The 22,593-nt window shown below is 45.6% G+C and overlaps 1 protein-coding gene across 4 annotated transcripts in view; it reads left to right on the forward strand.

Moving 5' to 3' along the window:
* Nucleotides 1–22,593, forward strand: part of PLA2R1 (phospholipase A2 receptor 1) — a 171,970-nt gene that overhangs the window by 122,331 nt on the left and 27,046 nt on the right. For all 4 annotated transcript variants that reach the window (XM_073647079.1, XM_073647076.1, XM_073647078.1 and 1 more), the window contains 5 exons: nucleotides 13,671–13,825; nucleotides 13,981–14,089; nucleotides 17,699–17,823; nucleotides 19,158–19,287; nucleotides 20,740–20,978. In XM_073647079.1, the coding sequence (XP_073503180.1) occupies nucleotides 13,671–13,825; nucleotides 13,981–14,089; nucleotides 17,699–17,823; nucleotides 19,158–19,287; nucleotides 20,740–20,978 (758 nt within the window). The remainder of the gene's footprint in view (nucleotides 1–13,670; nucleotides 13,826–13,980; nucleotides 14,090–17,698; nucleotides 17,824–19,157; nucleotides 19,288–20,739; nucleotides 20,979–22,593) is intronic.

A 22,593-nucleotide genomic window follows, 5' to 3' on the forward strand; every position in this document is an offset into this window, starting at 1 on the left:
CTCCATCGAGCAGGGATCTGACCTCTGGTGATTCTGGTAGACCTACGTAACACACTGTCTGCCTGTGTTCTACCTTGGTCCCCTGTATTTACCCCTGGTGTGGTGGGCTCAATGTTCACCTCACTACAGGTGTTTGGAGGTGTCTCTGGTAGGTTGGGCAGCTTCCTACGGATCCTTTGGCTTACCGTGGGTACGACAGGCTCGCTACTAGCAGAGGGTACTGTAGATTCTCCTGGTCTGCTGATGAGGAATCTTCTGTCTCCGGGGCCAATGGTTCTTCCAACTCTACTGGGACTTCTACAGCTTCTTGAGGGGCTGGTTGGAGAAATGTAAGGACTGGCACAACTATTGCATTATTTACTTGTGTCCACGGCCATGGAAATTCTCCGAGTACCGTGCTGACCATTTCTTCCACTTCCTCTGCGGGTTGAGGGATATCTTGGCCTTCTTTAGCATGTTGCAGCTGCTCGGGACATTTCTTCAGGTGGTCTCGGGAAACTGTTGCTGTTGTCTCACCTCCGTCCTTACTTATGAGACACACCTTGGTGTTATCATGGTTTGAGGGTAGAACGGTGTACGGCTCTTCCTCCCACTGGTCATCCAACTTGTGGAGTCGCCTCTTCCTCTTTAGGACTTGCTCTCCAGGTGACAGGGGAACAGCAGGTGCATGTTGATTGTAAGTCTTCTTGTCTTGCTTGAGACAGACTTCTTTCAACACTTTCCTGTACCTTGCGGTATTGCTGCTGCCGCTCAGTATCCCAATCTGCATCTGGTGAGGCGTCCTCTGGCGTCAAAACTCCCATATCCAGGTCGACGGGCAGCTTACCAGGTCTTGCTCTCATCAGGTAAGCAGGTGTGCAGTTGGTGGAATTCACTGGGATATGATTGTAGAGGTCCACCAGGTCTGGCAACTTTTCTGGCCACAGACTGCATTCCTCCAGGGGCAATGTCTTCAGTAGGTCTATTGTGGCGCCCCTGAGGGTTCGGTCGCCACAGAGTTATTGCATCTCATCCAGGGATGTAGTACCTCACTCTCAGGTAAGGAAGGAGTATGGCTCAGGACCCTAACACTACATCCACTACACCACATTTCCGGAGGACAGGGCGATAATGCTCCCATGAGAGAGCACAAGTGTCTCTGATCCCTGGCTGGAGTGGGGAAGAACCACCTAGAGAGGGGGAACTATGTAGTGGGTGGGTGGAGGACATAGATCCTGGGAGCACAGTAGTAGGAGGTATAAAAGTAAGGAACCATCTTGGTTCAGGGGTCCAGACAGAGTTCAGTCTGAGGGAAATTGACAGGAGCAGAGGCTCTGCATGAGCTCTGCTCCAGAGGCGGGCCTAGCCAGGAGGCCTGAGCCTGGAAGGAGAAGAGAGGAGTGGGAGCAGGACGGCTCCAGGACGGGGAGAGAAGGGACCCCAGGGGTACGGGTTGTGCAGCAAGCCACCCGTACGCCCGCCGCTGCCAGGAGGTAGGGGGGTCAGGCCAAGAAGGGGAACCGGGTCCCCCAACCAGCAGAGACTACAGGGCTCAACTGGGAACCGGAGGCTGCAGCACTTCAAGTACAGCAGGCCGTCCACACCAGCCACTAGGAAAGTAGCCACATAGGGCCAGGGGACGGAACACACGTCGCCCGCCAAGGGCCGAGGACACTGGACAGAGGTGCCGCTAGGTGTGGGATACAAGGAGAGAGGCCAGAGAGGACACACAGAAAGGGGGTCCTGATAAATGCTCCAGAGATACCTGAGGGTCGACCGAGCCCCTCACTGCGTGAACACAGGACACCGTGTGCTCCTACACTGACCCTGTATCTGGAACTGCTACAATCGTGAGTAAAGACCTGGGACTGCACATCTGACTCCGTGTCATTACTGACTATCTGCACCATAACCACCATCACCCATACACGCTGCCCTGAAGCTACACTCTTCCTGTGGGGAGTCACATCATCTTGCTGCACACACACCATCGGCTTCAGTGGGCTGCTCCGCAGCGGCGGATACCAATAACCGCAATCCACAGGTGGCGTAGTCGGACATTGATATTTGTACACATAGACTACCCCCTTGGTTTTACCGCCCTGGGTCATGGACCGGGTTGCCGCCACGGTGGCTACAACCCCCAGCATCCACGAGGCCCGGCTCCGGGTGTCCCCACGGCCCAGGGGGCGCGTCACTATCACCACCTGATTCATCTTTTCACACATCCCGTTGGTCTGGGGGTGATAAGGCGTTGTCTGGATCTTCTTGCAGCCATACAGGTTGCAGAATTCCTGGAATACCTCCGCTTCGAAGGCCGGACCTTGGTCAGTTAGCACACGTTCTGGGTAACCATGCGGGCGGCAGAAGTGCTGTTGGAAAGCTCTGGCTGCTGTCTGAGCCGTTTGGTCCTTGACTGGCACTACTACCAGGAACCGGGAGTAGTGGCCTACGATGGTGAGAGCGTAGACATAGCCTGACCTGCTCGGGGATAGCTTCACATGGTCCAGGGCTACCAGTTCGAGTGGCTGCTTGGTGATGATGGGCTGCAGGGGAGCCCTCTGGCTGTCACGGTCTTTTCTTCTCAGTTTGCATGGTCCACATTCTCGACACCACCTCTCGATTGCTTTCCTCATGCCAGCCCAAAAGAACCGTTCACGTAGCAGGACTTCCAGCTTCTTCCATCCGAAGTGTCCTGCTCCATCGTGGTACGCTTCCAAGACCATAGACGCATCCCACCTCGGGCCTACCACCTGCCAGGCCTGCTCATGTGTCCGGGAGTTGACAGTTCTTCGACACAGCTTCCCTTCATAGATGAACAGCTTGCTCTTTTCTTTCCACAGCTGTTTGGTCTCTTCCGGAGCATCTGAATCAGGGTATGAGTCAGCTTGTGTCAGCAACTCTTTGACTAGGCGAACAGCCGGGTCACTGTCTTGTGTTTCTGCCCATCCATGGTGAGGCAATGGATTGAACGTGGCTTCTCTGTTGGCAGAGCACCTGTTCTTCACACAATGGGAGCACTGCTTTATCCCATGGCGGTGGAACGCGGGGATTTCTATCTCTTCCAGCTCCTCTGGGTCTTCTCCCCCTTCTGGCAAGTTAGGTATTCTGGACAGTGCATCTGCGTTTGCATTCTTGTGCCCAGCCCGGTACTTGATGGTGAACTCATAATTAGACAGTCGGGCCATCCATCTTTGTTCCAGGGCACCAAGTTTTGCAGTGTCCAGGTGTGTCAGCGGGTTATTATCCGTGAAGACGGTGCATTTGGAGGAGGCGAGATAATGCTTGAAGCGCCGTATCACGGCCCAGACGATGGCAAGGAACTCCAACTTGAAGGAGCTGTAGTTTTCTGGGTTTCTTTCTGTTGGCCGGAGCTTCCTGCTGGCGTAGGCTATTACCCTTTCTCTGCCTTGTTGGATCTGGGACAGCACCGCTCCCAGTCCCACGTTGCTCGCGTCCGTGTGAAGGATGAAGGGCTGTCCATAATCAGGGTAGGCCAGGACCTCGTCTCCTGTGAGAGCCATCTTCAGCCTGGTGAAGGACTCATCTTCCAGCTTGTCCCATTTGAATGGTGGTTTCTGGTTCTTGGCCTTTCTGGACTGGCCTATCAGGAGGTCCTGCATAGGTGCCTCCATCTTGGTGAAGCCTGGTATAAACCTTCGGTAGTAGCCTACCAACCCGAGGAACTGCCGCACTTCCTTAATAGTGGAGGGTCTTGGCCAGTCCTTGATTACGGTGATCTTGTTGGGGTCTGGTGCTACACCGTCAGCGCTTACCACATGTCCTAAGTACTGTACTTTGGGCTTCTGCAGGTGGCACTTTGATGGCTTCACCTTCAGGCCAAAGCCAGCCAGGGCTTCAAACACTTCCGCCAGGTGCTTCAGATGATCCTCATATGTCTTGGAGTATACTATGACATCATCCAGGTACAGGAGGACCGTCTCGAAATTCTTATGTCCTAGACAGCACTCCATCAACCGCTGGAAGGTTCCTGGGGCGTTGCAGAGCCCGAATGGCATGCAGTTGAACTCGCTGAGGCCCATCGGGGTGGTGAATGCGGTCTTTTCCTTATCCGCCTCTGCTACAGGAACCTGCCAATACCCACTAGTAAGATCCAAAGTAGAGAAATAATTAGCAGATTTTAATGCAGCTAGTGACTCCTCTATCCTGGGTAGCGGGTATGCATCTTTATGAGTTATGCGGTTAATTTGCCTGTAGTCTACACACATTCTCATTGTGCCATCCTTTTTCTTTACGAGAACTAATGGAGCTGCCCAGGGGCTACAACTGTCTTTTATTACCCCAGCCTCCTTCATCTCTCGCAACATCCCTTTGGCATTTTGGTAGTGTGCTGGCGGTACAGGCGGGTACCTTTCTTTAATGGGTGGATGGTCTCCCGTGGGGATATGGTGTTGAACCCCCTTTACCTGCCCGAAGTCGAGTGCGTGTTTACTGAAGACCCTCTCATACTCCTGGACCACCCGGTATACTCCTTGTTTTTGATGTTGAGGGGTGGAGTCAGTGCCCACATGCAGCTTCTGACACCAGTCCTCCATCTGTCCCTTGGAGCCATTATCCTCCGCCTGTTTGGATGGAGGTAAGGGTTCCACTGTCTTTACAGAATTTTGATTGACGGTGAATAGTTTGGCTAGGGTGGCATACCGGGGCCAATGGACTTCTTTTTCCCCAATGTTCAGGATGCGGACTGGCACTCTCCCATGGCGGACATCAACCACCCCCCTGGCTGTCAAAATGGTTAGCCTACTGTCAGAGTAGACGGGCTCTACCAGGGCCTGGTAATCTCTACCCCTTAGACCGATGGCTGCCCGGCACCATATCAGCATTTCACTTCTTGGGGGCATGGCAATAGGGAATGGGTCACTCATCCTAACACTGCCAATCTCACCACCAGACAGTTCTACCTGTTGTCTTTTCATCAGTGCTCTGATCTCTCTTTGTAGAACCCGCTGCTGGCTGGAACTGGCGGTCTCCGCAACCTGCTGTAGCAAGACAATTATCTCTGCAAGACAATTTTCAATGACATTAGTGCCTAAAGTTATCATAGGATGACTTTCTCGGCGATCAATGTCGACAATAATCAGTCCTTGTGCTGGCAGTTCGACTTTGCCAACCTTTATGGTCACTTCTTTGAACCCCACCTGAGGTACGGGTTGACCATTGCTGGCATAAATGCTCAAATGTTCATCTGGACAGCGGGTAATGTCAGAGTCAGTCCAGTACCGTTTGAAAAGAATGTAGGGGATGGTGGTCACCTGGGACCCAGTGTCCAGCAACGCGCTCATTGGAAAGCCGTCCAGCACGACAGGTAGGACCGGTCGTCCTCCCACATATTTGTCTCGCCAGCTTGATGGGCCTAGTGGTCTTACGCCTGGGGGTTGGCCCTCTGCCTCAGGTTTCTCTCGTTTAAATGACAGTACCTTGCATAATGTCCTGGCTGGTTGCAGCGGCGGCAGATGTGTTGTCCGTCCTGGTCGTAGCAGTCGCTGTTCCTCCCTCTGGATGGTGGAATCCTCTTCTGTCGGCGCCACGGGAAGTCCTCCGGACTGGAAGCCAGCTGGATCTTTCCTTTGGGATACACCTGCAAGGACTGCACAGTTTTGGTTAGCGCAGTTACACTTTTAGTTAGCTCTTGGACCTGATGGTGCAGGTCTGTTGACGGGGCACTGTCCAGAGTTTGTGCATCAGCTCCTACAGGCTCCGGGGAAAAGAGTGCCACCTCCTGGTGGTAGGTGATAGCTGGGCAGCGGTGAGCTGTAGCGCCACCTGGTGCTGGTTCTCGTAGCACCCGGATGGCCCTGTCCTTAAACTGAGCAAAGTCCAAGTCAGGGTTTTGCAGAGCCACTATGCGCAGCTGGGTTCGGTGGGCGCTGGACAGTAAACCCTCAATAAATTGTTCAGTTAACAATCTGTTTTCATCACGCACACTGTCAGGGTCTACCTGTTTGATGGCCCTCAGCGCCTCCTGTAGGTTTAAAGCATAGTCCCGTACACTGTCCTGTGCCCGTTGTTTGCACCCATAAAACTTCATCTTTATCTCTGCCGTAGTACGGGTGTCAAAAGTGTCCTTTAGGCAGGCCAGTATCTCTTTTACAGTCCCTTTTTCCCTGGTTTACCAGGACTTTACTTCTCTCTGGGCTGCACCAATCAACTGGCCTATAAGTGTTAGAACTCTCCTGTTAGTTTTTTTCTAGTTTGCTGGTCACATGACCTTTTTTGCCTATTTAATCCTGCTCCGCCCTCCTGGCCTTGCTGGACTTCATTGTAATTTCTACTCTTGAGCTAGCTTGGTGCTCTGTTACCTTTCTCAGTCAATTTTGCTAGGTCTTCGGACCTCTATGTTCTATGTTGTTTGTTTGTCTTATTTGTGCTACAATTTCTGCTAGGAGGTGTCCATCTTTCTCCCAGTCCCTAGTTCTTGTAGGGATCCCTTCCTCACATCTATAGGTCTTCGTTCAGACTAGCCGTGGACTTTAGCGGGTCTGATCGCAGGATCAGGTTCCCCGTTACATCGTAGGGATCCAGCTTAGTTCTATTGTAGGGACAGATCTCCTGTCTTTCCTTAGTGCTTGTAGCAGATCATAACAGTAAGTCCAGCCCAAAAAATTCTCTAAGGAAAGACCTCCAGTTTCCATCATGGTCTCGGTTTAGGATTTGGCTCAACGCTTGCAGGGACTCTCTCTGGAGGTGGCCGAGCTCCAACAACACGTGAGTAGCTGTTCTGGAGCGCATTTTGTGGAGCCAAAGGTACATCTGCCTGATCTATTTTTTTGGTGAACAACAAGATTTTTTTTCCTTTAAAAATGCTTGTTTGCTGTATTTTCGTTTGAGGCCCAGATCCTCTGGTGATGAATCACAGCGCATAGGGTTCATAATGTCACTTTTGCGCAAAGAACCTCAGGGATGGGCCTTTTCTCTCCAACCTAGTAATCCATGCTTTAGATCAGTGGATAGTTTTTTTTCTGCTTTGGGGTTGTTGTATGATGATCCTGATCGTGTCTCATCTGCTGAGTCTGAATTAAGACGTTTGAGGCAGGGATCAGGTAATGTGGAAAATTATTGTACTCACTTCCGTCGGTGGTCTGCTCAGGTGGGGTGGAACGATTCAGCTTTGAAAATTTTGCTTCTTGCGGGGCTAGGTGAAAGGGTTAAGGATCTTCTGATTGCTTATCCTTCACCTGGAAACTTGCAGGAGGCAATGCAATTAGCTATACAGGTGGACAGGAGACTGCATGCAAGGGTTAATGAGAGTAATTCCTCTGCCATGTCAGCTCCAAGTCTTGAGAGGGTCTGTACTGACATTGGGGAGCCGATGGAGATTGGGGCGATGTCACCCCGCTCTCAGGAAAAAGACCGCAGATTTTCTGAAGGTTTGTGCTTCTATTGCGGTGGATCTGACCATTTCATTAAGAACTGTGTGCTTCGTATGAACAAAGAAAAAAAAAAGGTCAGTTACGCCAGTATAGCCTGTTTAAATACTAAGGGTGTACTTCTTTCTGCTACTACCACTGCTCAGGAAGAATGAATTGAATTTTGGGTATTTGTGGATTGTGGTTCTACTCTGAATGTGATTGATGGGAGATTCTTGGAAAAACTTAAATTAAAACCCAAACCTTTGTCATCCCCTATTGCCGTGGTTTCTGTCGATGGCTCTCGTTAAAGAGTGTTACTCACAAGGTCTGTGAATTTCCCCTCACTATTAATGGTATTCACCAAGAGAATTTGGATTTGGTAGTATTAAATAATTTGCCTTCTCCAGTAGTGTTGGGGTTACCCTGGTTAAAATTGCATAATCCTGTACTGGATTGGTCTACCAATGAAATTAAGTCCTGGAGCCCTAAGTGTTATGACAAGTGTTGTAACGGTCGCATTGCTGCTGTGGATAAAGGGGAATTACCTGTACCTATTCAGGATTTTTGGAAAGTTTTTTCTGAGAAGGAATTGCAAATTTTTCCTCCCCATAGAGACTATGATTGTACCATTGAATTTGTCCCTGGAGCGACTCTTCCTAAAAGTAGTTTATTTAATCTTACTATTCCTGAGAGAAAGGCTTTGGAGGAATACATACAGACAAGCTTGGCCGCCGGTCACATTAGGCCTTCCAAGTCTCCTGTGGCTGTTGGATTTTTTTTTGTTAAAGAAAGGACAGCGGTTAACGTCCTTGTCTGGACTTTCGTGAGATTAATAAAATTACTGTACGCAATCCTTACCCACTGCCATTGATTCCTGATTTGTTTAACCAGTTAGTGGGGGCCAAGTGGTTCTCTAAAATTGATCTCCGGGGAGCATACAATTTGTTGCGTATGAAGGAGGGTGATGAATGGAAGACTGCTTTTAACACTCCTGTGGGTCATTTTGAGAATCTGGTTATGCCTTTTGGTCTTACCAATGCTCCAGCATTTTTTCAGAATCTTATTAATGACATCCTTAGACCTTTGATTGGCAAAAATGTGGTTGTGTATTTGGATGACATTTTGATTTATTCGCCGGATCTGGAGTCTCATTGGCGGAGCGTACGTGAGGTATTGCAGTTATTGATTGACAATTTGCTTTTTGCTAAGCTGGAGAAATGTGAGTTCGCTGTTCAGAGAATTAGTTTTTTGGGCTACATTATCTCCAGCGAGGGCTTTGAGATGGACCCGGTGAAAGTTCAAGCTGTGCAGGAATGGCCTAGGCCTATTGGTTTGAAATCGATACAGAGGTTTTTGGGTTTCGCCAATTATTACAGAAAATTCATAAAACAAATTTCTATTATTGTCAAACCACTGACCGATCTCACCAGGAAAGGTGCTAATACGGTTCAGTGGACTTCTGAGGCCATTGAAGCTTTTGTGTTTCTAAAGGAGAGGTTCACCTCTGCTCCCATCCTTATGCAGCCTGATGTGACTAAGCCGTTTTTGGTTGAGGTTGATGCTTCTTCTGTGGGGGTCGGTGCGGTGTTGTCTCAGGAAAACAAGGATGGAGTACATCCCTGTGCCTTTTTTTCAAAAAAATTTTCTGAAACTGAACTTAATTACGATATTGGTAATCAGGAATTGCTGGCTATTAAACTCGCATTTGAACACTGGCGTCATCTCTTGGAAGGTGCTGAATTTCCCATTCAGGTTTTCACTGATCATAAAAATCTGATCTATCTTGATGCTGCCAAGCGCTTGAATGCCCGTCAGGCTAGGTGGGCACTTTTTTTCTCGCGGTTTAATTTTTCCGTTGCTTACATCCCGGGTACCAAGAATGTTAAAGCTGATGCTTTGTCTCGCAGCTTTTCTCCCATGGTCGGTGCTGAGGAGGAGGAGAGCATTTTACAAGAAGGTGTTGTGATTGCTGCTTTGGACTCTGTTTTGGAGGATGAGATTCTTAAAGCGCAGGAGAATGCCCCATCTAACACTCCCCATGGGAGGTTGTTTGTGCCTAGGACCTTTAGGAGAGATTTGTTTGTTGAGTATCATGAGTCTCGGTTGGCAGGTCATCCAGGAATTTCTGAGACCAAGAGACTTGTGGGTCGCAGTTTTTGGTGGCCTGGATGGCAGAGGGAAGCCATTAAGTGGGTGCGTCAATGTACTGTGTGTGCTAGATCTAAGTCTTCGCATGCTCCTGCTGCGGGGTTGCTTTGCCCTCTGGAGGTTCCTAGTGCACCTTGGACACATCTGGCTATTGACTTTATTACTGACCTTCCCCCCTGTGAGGGTTTCACGGTCATCTGGGTGGTCGTGGACCGTTTTAGCAAGATGTGTCACTTGGTTCCCTTCATCAAACTGCCCTGTGCTAAGACACTCGCTAAGGCCTTTGTCAAGGAAATTGTCAGACTACATGGCGTTCCTACTGACATTGTTTCAGATAGGGGACCTCAGTTCGTGGCTCGTTTTTGGCGTGCCTTTTGTGACAGGTTGGGAGTTCATTTGTCGTTTTCATCCGGATATCATCCTGAGTCTAATGGCCAGACAGAAAGAAAGAACCAGGATGTTGAGCAGTTATTGCGTTGTTTTGTGGCGGACAGTCAAGAGGGGTGGTCTGAGTTTCTGCCACTTGCTGAATTTGCTCTTCACAACCATACATCCTCTTCTGCTGGGTGTTCGCCTTTTTTTTGTTGTTCTGGGAGACATCCGTCTTTTGGGTCATTCTCCAAATTGGTATCGGCTGTGCCTGAGGAGGAGAGTTTTTCCGGTCATTTGGAGAGAGTTTGGACGGATGTGCGTAGTAATCTTCAGGAGGCTAACAAAAAATCTAAGAGGTACTTTGATAGGAAGCGGCAAGAGGTTTTGTTTGCTATTGGTGACATGGTTTGGTTGTCCTCTAAGAATCTGCGATTGAGGATTCCTTCTAAAAAATTGGGTCCCAAGTTTGTAGGGCCCTTTAAGGTACTTCAGATAGTTAACCAATCTGCTGTTAGGTTGGAGGTTCCTACCTCCTGGAAGATTAATCCGGTGTTTCATGTTTCTCTGTTGAAAAGAGCTGATGTGTCGAATGGTGACGCCTCTGCCACTGTTCCTCCGGAGGTGGAGGACGGGGAATATGAAATTTCCTGCATCCTAAATTCTAGACGGTATAGAGGGAGTTTGCAGTATCTCGTCGCTTGGAAGGGTTTCGGACCCGAGGATAACTCGTGGGTGAGGGCGGATGATGTTTCTGCTTCCAGACTTGTCAGAGTGTTTCACAGGAGGTTTCCTGATAAGCCCGGGCCTAGGGGATCCGGAGGATCCTCTTAGAAGAGGGGGTACTGTTAGAACTCTCCTGTTAGGTTTTTTCTAGTTTGCTGGTCACATGACCTTTTTTGGCTATTTAATCCTGCTCCGCCCTCCTGGCCTTGCTGGACTTCATTGTAATTTCTACTCTTGAGCTAGCTTGGTGCTCTGTTACCTTTCTCAGTCAGTTTTGCTAGGTCTTTGGACCTCTATGTTCTATGTTGTTTGTTTGTCTTATTTTTGCTACAATTTCTGCTAGGAGGTGTCCATCCTTCTCCCAGTCCCTAGTTCTTGTAGGGATCCCTTCCTCATATCTATAGGTCTTCGTTCAGACTAGCCGAGGACTTTAGCGGGTCTGATCGCAGGATCAGGTTCCCCGTTACATCGTAGGGATCCAGCTTAGTTCTATTGTAGGGACAGATCTCCTGTCTTTCCTTAGTGCTTGTAGCAGATCATAACAATAAGGATGCTGACTTTCTGTTCCTCGGACAGGGGGTATACTTTAAATAAACTGCTTAGTTTCTCCTTGAAGTCACTCAGGGTGTGCGACTCTCCTGAGTACTGGGGCAACCACGCTGCCCCCGGTATATAAGGCATGGTGAATGGCATTACCGCGGCAGCGGCCGCGCTGGTGGTTGAAGTTCCCTCCATATCGGGCGTCTTCCTCCCCCCTAGTGAACCGTGGCCTACCTTCCTTCTTTTTCCTTCCGTAGGCCGCAGTTCCGCAGGCGATTGTCTCCGTCGAGGACCTAGCGTCGCACGCGTTTGACGTCAGCGTTCGCTGTGGCTCCTTCCAGGACCTGGCGCTGCGTCAGTGCGTGGGGCGGGGCTTTGGACTTCGCACGTTTTCAGCGATCACGCCCCTCTTCTTCCCTCGCGGCGACCCGAAAATGGCGGACAATGGCGGGAAAACGGCAGCAGATGGCCGGAAATCTTCACCACGGTATGCGACACGGAGTCGTTGCAGTGCAGTCCTAGGGTCTTTACTGGTGGCAATTATATAGGCCCTAACGGGAGTACTTGCTAGGGATGAGGGCCTGGTCAGTCTGGGAGAAATCCTAGAATCCCCCTGGCCAGGTGGAGTTGTAGGCCTGCCGTTCTGACTGTACTCTTTGGCTATCCCGCTTATAGTCGTGTTGTAGCCCACGTCCCTGAGTGTAACGTGCTGCGCTCACCCGTATGGCTGGCGACTCGGACCTTGTGTATTCCTCGCTCCTCTGTGGCGGTACTGGTCCTTTCGTGTGGCTGAGCCTCCGGGCTTCTGTTGGGCCAGGAGACCTGCAATCCCCTGCCCTGAGGTATCTGCTGCTGGGCCTGAAGGGTCCCATATCCTCATACTCCGGTGTCTGGTCCTCTGTGTACACTGGCCAGGATGAGCTAACTCCAGCTCCAGTCCCTGGCTCCTTGCTCCTTCATGTCCTATCTGACTCCTGACACTGGCTTAGACTCTGACTCGACTCACTAACCCCGCCTCCAGATCCAGTTATATAGGGCAGGATCCTCCCCTTTTCTGGTCTGGAGCAGGAGGTGTTGAATGTCATGTGGTCCTGACCAGGAAACTCCTGTTTTGCTCCCAGACATGGTATTACTACCACTGTGGCAACCAGACCCTCTGGGGTGCCACATGTATAAGAAGCAGATAGCTGAACTAGAGCGGGTGCAGAGGAGAGCAACCAAGGTTATTCAGGGAATGGGTGGACCACAATATCAAGACAGGTTATCAACATTGGGGTTATTCAGATTGGAAAAACAAAGGTTTAGAGGCGATCTTATTACAATAGTAAGAACCAGGAGAGACAAAGAGTAAATATGGCATAAAATAGATATTTTATTTAATACAAATGTAAAATTCAAAATATTCAATCAGAAAATAGTCATGACAGACATAAAGTGCAGTGTGCTGGGAGAAACGACTGCTGCGCTCTATCACATGCCCCCCAATAAAGATTGCCACATCACAGCAACATGTACCATATTGAGTGAAAAGCCCTGAATCAGGTCAGAGAAATAGTGCATGTGGCTTAATATTAAATCCATTAATTCAAACGGTAAGTCGCACAAGTAATGCTTACCACTGGATATGATGGGAGGTAATGTGGAGGGCCGCAGCAGAAGATGATATCCCGGCGAGTGGATGCCCCGATGCGCGTTTCGCCGCTCCCGGCATGTGCGTCATCGAGCTCCTGGGTGCGCGCCGCCGCTTGACGGCCAATGCCCGTACCGTGGGGACCCGGGAGGCCCGACGCATGGGCCATGGTGCATATGTTGTTGAGGACCTTCCGGTCACATGACTCTATTCCCGTCATGTGGTGTACCATGTGATCTGTGGGAGGGCTTATTTAAGGTCCTGTTCACTGGCTATGAGAATGCCTCTTGAGAAAGCCAGCGTTTGCAGCTGACTATTGACTATTTTCTGATTGAATATTTTGAATTTTACATTTGTATTAAATAAAATATCTATTTTATTCCATATTTACTCTTTTGTCTCTCCTGGTTCTTACTATGATATTTCAGAGTAGGCATATGGGTTACAGGCACAGTGTATTTACCGGTTGCCTAGTAACCTAATATGAAGGCCGATGTTTGTTTACTGCTTCGATCTTATTACAATGTTAGATTGAACCGCCTGGATCCTTATCCGTTGACCATCGGTAAATTCACAAAAAAAAGAGAGCAAAAGGATACAAAAGGTGTGAGTTTCTTAAAAAATTCGAACCTTTATTCCATCGTATAAAAACAAAGGTAGGGATATCCGTACATTAAAAAAGTGTTATCATCCTTGTGACGCGTTTCTGGCCGAAGCCCTTAGTCATAGAAGGATGATAACACTTTTTTAATGTATGAATATCCCTACCTTTGTTTTTATATAATGGAATAAAGATTAGAATTTTTTAAGAAACTCACGGATTTTTGGATAATTTTGCTTTCTTTTTTTTTAAATGAAACTATGACTGTTACATTGCCTCTGTTATCCCCATACGTTGTATTCTTCAGGTCTGTGGAGTTTTTCCAGTTGTCATTCTATCAATCCCGTCATCTGTAAAAGAAATGTAACATTAAAGATTGAAAAACACTACATCCCGGTGGACATTGATGATGACCAGGAGTATGGGATCTGTCCGGAGGACTGGCTCTACTATGGAGACAAGGTTGGTGTCTATGGGGGTCTGTGGCACAGATATTGCAAGTCCAGGCTATGCATCCGACATGTTTCTTGGGAGATCCCCTCTTTACGAACAGACCCTTTAATACATCATGAATTTATTTATACCAAAGCCTCATCATCATCATCATCATTTTATAGTGCTTCTTTGTCTACAAGGATGACCTTATGATGGACTGGTATTCGGCTTCTAACTACTGCAGGACACACGGCGGAGATCTTGCCACAATTACAAATGAAATAGAACAAGGTAACTTTTAGAAAACAGCTTCACATTACAATAAATACCATATAGAAGTAAAATAGTGGAACATTGAACGTCTTCCCGCTGCAGCTTATTTTTATTTACGTTTGTTTTTCTTCTTTGTCTTCCGGTTCCGCAATCTTTTTTTTATTTTTCCATTGACAAATTTTAGTTGAATCAGCTGTGTATTTGAATGGCACTATGTAATTTATCATTAAAGCAGGAAAATAAATTCTTTGTGGGGTGGAATAAAAAAATAAATAAATAAATAATGCTATTGTCACACGGATTTCATTTTTATAGCATTCACTGCAAAAATAACACGGTAACTATTTTGCTGGTCAGATTCCATATTTGATTTCTATAGTTTCTATTTTTGTTTTATTACTTTTAACAAAAAAAAATTGTTGATGGAGCTATGTGAGGGCTTATTTCCCCGGGGCACAGTTTTAATTTTTTATTGGTACCTATTTTGGGTGCATATAACTTTCTGACTGTTATTTATTTCATTTTTATGGGGAGGATCAGTGGCTGAAAAAAAAACAGCAATTCTGGCAGCAATATTTACTGCATGGTATAAAAAATGTATGTCAATACCAAATATGTTTATTTTATTTTTAGACTTTTTTTTTTACATAATATTTATTTATTTATTTAATTCACTTATATAGCTCTTAAAAGGATTTCAAAGATGCCTAGACAAGCCACTAGCTTCCTCATTGTAGTGGGGGCTGATGGAGTGACAGAGGCAAATCACCTTTATCTGACCACTTACAGGGGCTTGTCATAAAATTAGAATATCATCAAAAAGTTAATTTATTTCAGTTCTTCAATACAAAAAGTGAAGCTCATATATTATATAGAGTCATTACAAACAGAGTGATCTATTTCATGTGTTTATTTCTGTTAATGTTGATGATTATGGCTTACAGCCAATGAAAACACAAAAGTCATTATCTCAGTAAATTAGAATACTTTATAACAGCTTGAAAAATGTTTTTAAAATCCGAAATCTTGTCCTACTGAAATGTATGTTCAGTAAATGCCCTCAATACTTGGTCAGGGCTCCTTTTGCATCAATTACTGCATCAATGCGGCAATGTGGCATGGAGGAGATCAGCCTGTGGCACTGCTGAGGTGTTATGGAAGCCCAGGTTGCTTTGATAGCAGCCTTCAGCTCATCTGCATTCTGGGGTCTCTCATCTTCCTCTTGACAATACCCCATAGATTCTCTATAATAGATTCTCTATGGGGTTAAGGTCAGGCGAGTTTGCTGCCAATCAAGCACAGTGATACTGTTGTTTGTAAACCAGGTATTGGTACTTTTGGCCGTGTGGACAGGGGCCAAGTCCTGCTGGAGAATGACATTTCCATCTCCAAAAAGATTGTCGGCAGAGGGAAGCATGAAGTGCTCTAAAATGTCCTGGTAGATGGCTGCGCTGACCTTGGTCTTGATAAAACACAGTGGACCTACACCAGCAGATGACATGGCCCCCCAAACCATCACTGATTGTGGAAACTTCACACTAGACCTCCAGCAGCTTGTATTGTGGCCTCTCCACTCTTCCTCCAGACTCTGGGACCTTGATTTCCAAATAAAATGCAAAATTTACTTTCATCTGAAAACAACACCTTGGACCACTGAGAACAGTCCAGGTCTTTCTCCTTGGCCCAGGTAAGACGCTTCTGGCGTTGTCTATTGGTCATGAGTGGTTTGACACAAGGAATGTGACACTTGTAGCCCATGTCCTGGATACGTCTGTGTGTGGTGGCTCTTGAAGCAATGACTCCAGCAGCAGTCCACTCCTTGTGAATCTCCCCCAAATTTTTGAATGGCCTTTTCTTAACAATCCTTTCAAGGCTGCAGTTATTCCGGTTGCTTGTGCACCTTTTCCTACCACACTTTTTCCTTCAATTCAACTTTCCATTAATATGCTTGGATACAGCACTCTGTGAGCAGGCAGCTTCTTTAGCAATGACCTTTTGTGGCTTACCCTCCTTGTGGAGTGTCAATGACTGCCTTCTGGACATCTGTCAAGTCAGCAGTCTTCTGCATGATTGTGGAGCCTACTGAAACAGACTAAGGGACCTTTTTAAACGCGTAGAAAGCCTTTGCAGTTTTTTTTGTCAATTATTCTAATTTACTGAGATAATGACTTTTGTGTTTTCATTAATCATCAACATTAATAGAAATAAACGCTTGAAATACATCACTCTGTTTGCAATGACTAGATATACTGTATGAGTTTCACTTTTTGTTTTGAAGAACTGAAATAAATAAACTTTTTGAGGATATTCTAATATTGTGAATAGCACCTGTCAATGGACATTATTAAAACAGTCGGCGCCCGGCACAGCCTGCACCCGTTATATTTGTTCCTGAGCCTGCTATATACACGTATATGTCGGGAAATGGTTGCATAGATTTACAAAGTACTAGCCGGGCATGTGCCCTGGGTCATTTTGGGCTGGGAGACCATCAAACCGCTCTGTCTTTTGCCAGAATATTTGGACACAGAGTGAGGGCAGCGAACTGGTTCCTTGTCCCAGTAAAGAAAAATCGAATCACACCTGTGTTTACTGGGCAAACTGTGCCAGATAATTGACGAACCGGCAGCACCTTGGCAGTGTCTATGGGAGTGACTAAGAGGAAATTAGCACCATGCCAAATGCATTGCACTAAATCTTTCCTGCCATCGGCATATTTTTGGGGCAAATTTGCTGTCATTTGCATTTTACTTATGTTCATGCATCCCACCTTACTGTCGATAATGTCCTCCTAGTCGTCTATAGACAAACCAAACATATTCCTTCCTATACCTATTTCATAGCAGCATGGTTTTGGCTGCCAGGGCATGATGACAGTTGTCGTTTTACAGCAATTGGAGAACAACTGATTAAAGACCATTGCTTTATAGCATTCTGCAAAACATTAAAAGGAATTTGTAAGTAAAATCAACCCACCCCCTCATATATAGGTCTTGGAAATGTAAATTCACAAACACTTTTATATCTTCTATCTGTTGCTGCATGTCTGAGTAATTGGCTTTTTCATTTATATGCAAATGAGGCATTAAGTGCTCTGGGAGTATCAGAGCACTTATCAAGCTTCTTCCTCCTGAGGTTGTTTCCCAGCCCCTTTTGATTGATTGATTGATTGATTGAAATCTCACTTGTCTGATATCCCAGCCTGGTGCCTGATGTAACACAGACAGCGTCAATCAAGACAAAGAAGCTGGTACTGGATGAGGCAACAACCTGAGGAGGCAGAGACTCAGGAAATGCTCTGATATGCCCAAAGCATTTAATGCCTCGTTTGCACATGGATGAAAACTCTGATTGCTTGGAAATGCAACAACAGATAAAAGATATAAAAGTGTCAATGGATTTACATTTGAAAGACATGCATGCCATTGTATATTCAGTTTGGGGGAAGGAGGTGGATCTTACTGATAGATTCCTTGTAAGTTTTGGCAAGTAGGTACATTACCTTAACTAGAACACATTTCCACTAAGACATGCCGTAAAGTAAAATGTTTGGGACCAGTAAGCCCTCAAAATGTACTGTCCCACATATGATGCGTACGTATCATCTGACCTTCCATTTTGCTTTAGCTTTTATAGTTATGCAGCTCTTTGGGGAGAAGAAAGGATTTTGGATCAGATTCATCAAAAATAATTATGATTTCTGGGAAAACGGCACTTTACAAACATACAGCAATTGGACTCCAGCTCGATCTGTAAGTGCAAAGCTGTAAACTTTATGGTCATGAACAAAATACATCTGATGCCAACCTATACTCCATGTGGGTAGCTTCACGTGCTGCTACATTTTTCCTATGGTCTTAGCATGCATTTCAATTCATGTTTTACTTTCAGGCCTATAACAAGTAATTAATGGGCTTGTCTCATCTCAGAAATACCCTTTTAAAATAAGACCCTAGCAATCAGCTGATCACTCTCAGTCCTGCTCTCAGCACCCCATAAGACAGCTGATTTTGTAGGGGAAATGTAATATTTAGTATCACATGATGACCATTCTTGTAATACAACAACTGCTTGAATCTGCCAGAATGGGGGCCGCTCGTACACATTGGCTTCTAGTTCTGGCTCGCAGAGGACGGTTCTGAGAAGAAGAACACCCTCTTTAATGTCAACATGACTTTATAGGGCATTTGAACAAGGGTTATGTTCATAATACATCCCCCTTAATGGATTCACTAGGGTGACGAACAGAATAGTAAATACGACTTGTACATTCAACGCTCACACAAAATAAAGGGCACCACATTGGGAACCGAGTTTGCCCCATCCGTCGAGCTTTCCCTTTTTTTCAATGGTCTGCATCACTATTCCTGATGTAAAAAAGAAAAACAGAACCCAGACTGAAACCTGATGGATTCTATTATAAATCCATGGGATCAGTCAGAATTTATTGGGATCTGTTTGAAAACAGATCCATTATCCTTGTCATGGCTCCTTTTTAAGCACTGAACATCATGTTGGTGTGAAAAGATGAATACTATTCCCATATTCATGCCCATGTACCTATTTTGATTCATATTGAAGTGAGAGGGTTTTACTCTGAATTTGGAACACCCAAATGATTGCCCACTTGTAAAACAGGTTTTTACACTTGCCATAAATGTATATTATTTTTACTTGGTGTAAATGCCGCTGTTCTCCTGAATCCGGCGATGTTTTTCTTTTGTTTCTGCGCCTCTCCGTTCCTGAGATATGGCCTCCTCTTCCCTGTATATAATCTAGTTTTGTTGTTAAGTGGGCGTGGTCCTCAAATCTCTATGGGCGTTTTCTTGAGGAACACGCCCAGTTTGTTAAAAGGAATAGATTTACATATGAGGAACAGAGAGCCATATCTCAGTAACAGGGAGGCGCAGGGAGAAAAGAAACACAGTGCAAGACTCAGGAGAACAGCGGCATTTACATCAGGTAAAAAAAATGCATATTTATAACAAGTGACCAGTCCCCTTTAATTTATTTTTCAATCATTTTAATGGAAATCACTCAAACAGCAGCTGATTACAAGTTGTGTCATTTATTTCTTTCCTCATAGAGTGGTGTAAATGATCAGGATCAACTCTGCGCTTTGATATCGGCAAACCATACTGTTCACCCAACTGGAAAATGGTATCTGGAAAAGTGCAGTCCTAAAGGATATGGATTTATTTGTGAGAAAGAACCAGGTAAGATGCCATGTGTGAATACTGGCATGGTTAATTGTTATCTGTGCTGTGAGACATCTATTTGGAGCCTCCTTATCCTGGCATTCTGGGCGCCTCCTGCGAGTACAGGGCCGCACAATGTCACGGCATTACAGGGCCTAGCAAGGGAAAGAGTCACCCAGAATGCCGGATCCAGAAGTGAAGAGGAGGATCTGACTGGAGACTGGACAAATCAGAGTGAATTGAATTGCTCAACTCTAAAAATTATATACTCATGTTAATGTCAGAATTTTAATTTGAATTTTCATAGTAAGTACACCAGCCTCATTGGACCCAAGAGATGTATTCAATAATGTATGAACTGTGTATTCTGAAATATGGTGACACATCTGCTTTCAGCAAATTTAAAAGGAATCTGTTTGTGCTATGAAATCTGAGAGCAGCATGAAGTAGGGGCAGAGACCCTGATTCCAGCGATGTGTCACTTACTGGACTATATTTTGCTGTTTCAATCCAATCAGTGTTTTATCAGCAGGAGATTATCACTAGAGGACTAGGTGTCCTGTGCCTCCTATTCCAACCCCGCTCCCAACCACAAATTAGCAGCTTTCCGTCAATATACAATGTACACAGAAAGCAGCTAATCAGTGGTGTGGACGGGGTTATACAGAGCTCAGCATTGAGATAACTGCAGCAGAGACAACTGTGGCACCCAGTAAACTAAGTGACACATCACTGGAATCAGGGTTTCTTTTCCTACACCATGCTGCTGTCAGATTACAGAGCAAAATCTGCTGTCAAATTCCCTTTAAGAAAAGTTAGAAATGGGGACTCATATGTATGTCAGACAAAGTTTCCTAATAAGGAAAAAACTTTTTGTATATAAAAAGCTTAATTGACTGCGCTTTACAATAGAGTTAAGGCAAGGAATTTCAGGATAAACATTAAGCAGCACATTCATGATTGTTTTTGCGCTAGTATTTTTGTCTAGTTTTTGGTGTTTTTTACCTGTTTTTCAATTGCGCCTAATTCTTTTAATTTACACCCTTTTTTAAAATCTATATTATGTGTGTTTGCCTCTTCTTTTTCTCTTTTTTTATGCTCCAATTTTTTTTTCAGCTGATTCATCAATTGTAACTTTTTAAAAAATCACAACATTTGCACAAATGTACTTCAGTTTCCCCATGGAGTGATTTTATGTACGCCTAAATTGATTTTTTGATTTATTTTGTGCAAATATTGCGACACTTTAGATGAACATGGGAATTTTCATGCTAAAAAAAAGTTGATAGGAAGTTTTTAAAAAAATAAATAGAGCATTTTTGATTTTGCGCAAAATTCATGAAAAACAAAAATAATCAATCAATACCACCAGGCAAAAAAAAAAAAAAGTGATTTAAAAAAAAACAAAAACGCAAATGATAAATTGGGTTCTTAGGTCATTTTTTAAATACTTTTTTTCATTATTTTTAGACATTTATAATCTGTCTGTTAATAGCTCTGACTTGTTCCCGGTATCAGAGACTATGGAATATGGAGATAAAATATACAGAATAATATCTGGAAACATGTCCTGGTATGAGGCCGCCTCTGCTTGTCAACAATATGGGGATAATTTGGTTAGCATTACTGACCAATATCATCAAGCCTTTGTGACCATCCTTGTTCACCGCTTGGGATATCCTCACTGGATTGGATCCTATAGAGCTAATGTAAGTGAAAATAGCCATCAATGTCTAAGAAAAAAATGTCTATTGTTCGCAATCACAAGTGTTCTCTTCTTATATGAAGTCTTATTAGACATTATGTTCAGTTCATTGAGGGCCATTGTCATCCAGCTTCCCTTGTACATTAAATGTGACAGTGGCATAACTAGACTTCTATGGGCCTTGGTGCAAAATTTGCACCTGGGCTCCCACCAGCATGTTAGCCAGATGTACATACGCCTGTAATAATGTCCCTCGTCCAGGCCCCCATCCAGTTATAATGTCCCTCATCCTGTAATAGTTTCCCCCGTCCTGGCTAACATCCAGTAATAATGTTCTTAGTACTAGCCCCTTCCTGTAATAATGTCCCCTCTTTCTGTAATAATGTCCCTCGTCCAGGCCCCATCCTGTAATAACGTCCCTCATCCTGTAATGGTATCCCCTGTCCTGGCCCACATCCAGTAATAATGTCCCTAGTCCTGGCCCTTTCCTGGAATAATGTCAACTCTTCTTGTAATAATGTCCCCCATCCTGTAATAATGTCTCTCATCCTGTAATGGTGTCCCCCATCCTGGCCCATATCCAGTAATAATCTCCCTAGTCCTTGCCCCTTCCTGGAATAATGTCCACTCTTCTTGTAATAATGTCCCCCATCCTGTAATAATATCTCTCATCCAGTAATAATGTCCCCAGTCCTGGCCCATTCCTGTAATAATGTACCCGGTCCAGGCCCCATTCTGTAATAATGACCTCAATCCTGTAATAATGTCCCCCATCCTGCAATAATCTCCCTCATCCTGGCTCCCATCCTATAATAATGTTCCCCATCCTGCAATTATGTCTCTCGTCCTGGCCCCCATCCTATAATAATGTTCACCATCCTGCAATTATGTTCCCCGTCCTGGCTCCCATCCTATAATAATGTTCACCATCCAGCAATTATGTCCCTTGTCCTGGCCCCCATCCTATAATAATATTCACCATCCTGCAATTATGTCCCTTACCCTGGCCCCCATCCTATAATAATATTTACCATCCTGCAATTATGTCCCTCGTCCTGGCTCCCATCCTATAATAATGTTCCCCATTCTGCAATTATGTCCCTCTTCCTGGCTCCCATCCTATAATAATGTTCCCCATCCTGCAATTATGTCCCTCGTCCTGGCTCCCATCCTATAATAATGTTCCCCATCCTGCAATTATGTCCCTCGTCCTGGCTGCCATCCTACAATAATGTTCACCATCCTGTAATTATGTCCCTTGTCCTGGCCCCCATCCTATAATAATTTTCCCCAACCTGCAATTATGTCCCTCGTCCTGCCCCCATCCTTTAATAATGTTCCCCATCCTGCAATTGTGTCCCTCGTCCTGGCTCCCATCCTATAATAATGTTCCTCATCCTGCAATTATGTCCCTCGTCCTGCCCCCATCCTTTAATAATGTTCCCCATCCTGCAATTATGTCCCTCTTCTTGGCCTCCATCCTATAATAATGTCTGATGTCCTCTTCTCCAATACGTTTTTAAAAAAGAAATGATTCCTCTCATGTGTCCTTGCTCCCACGGCATGCAGCGTCCTCTTCATCCTCCATAACTGGCGCATGGGTGAGGGCGACGCATGGC

This window comes from Phyllobates terribilis, unplaced genomic scaffold, assembly GCF_046119375.1.
Source record: "Phyllobates terribilis strain yellow unplaced genomic scaffold, ASM4611937v1 Scaffold_9__5_contigs__length_417890890, whole genome shotgun sequence".
NCBI classification, from domain to species: Eukaryota; Metazoa; Chordata; class Amphibia; order Anura; family Dendrobatidae; genus Phyllobates; species Phyllobates terribilis.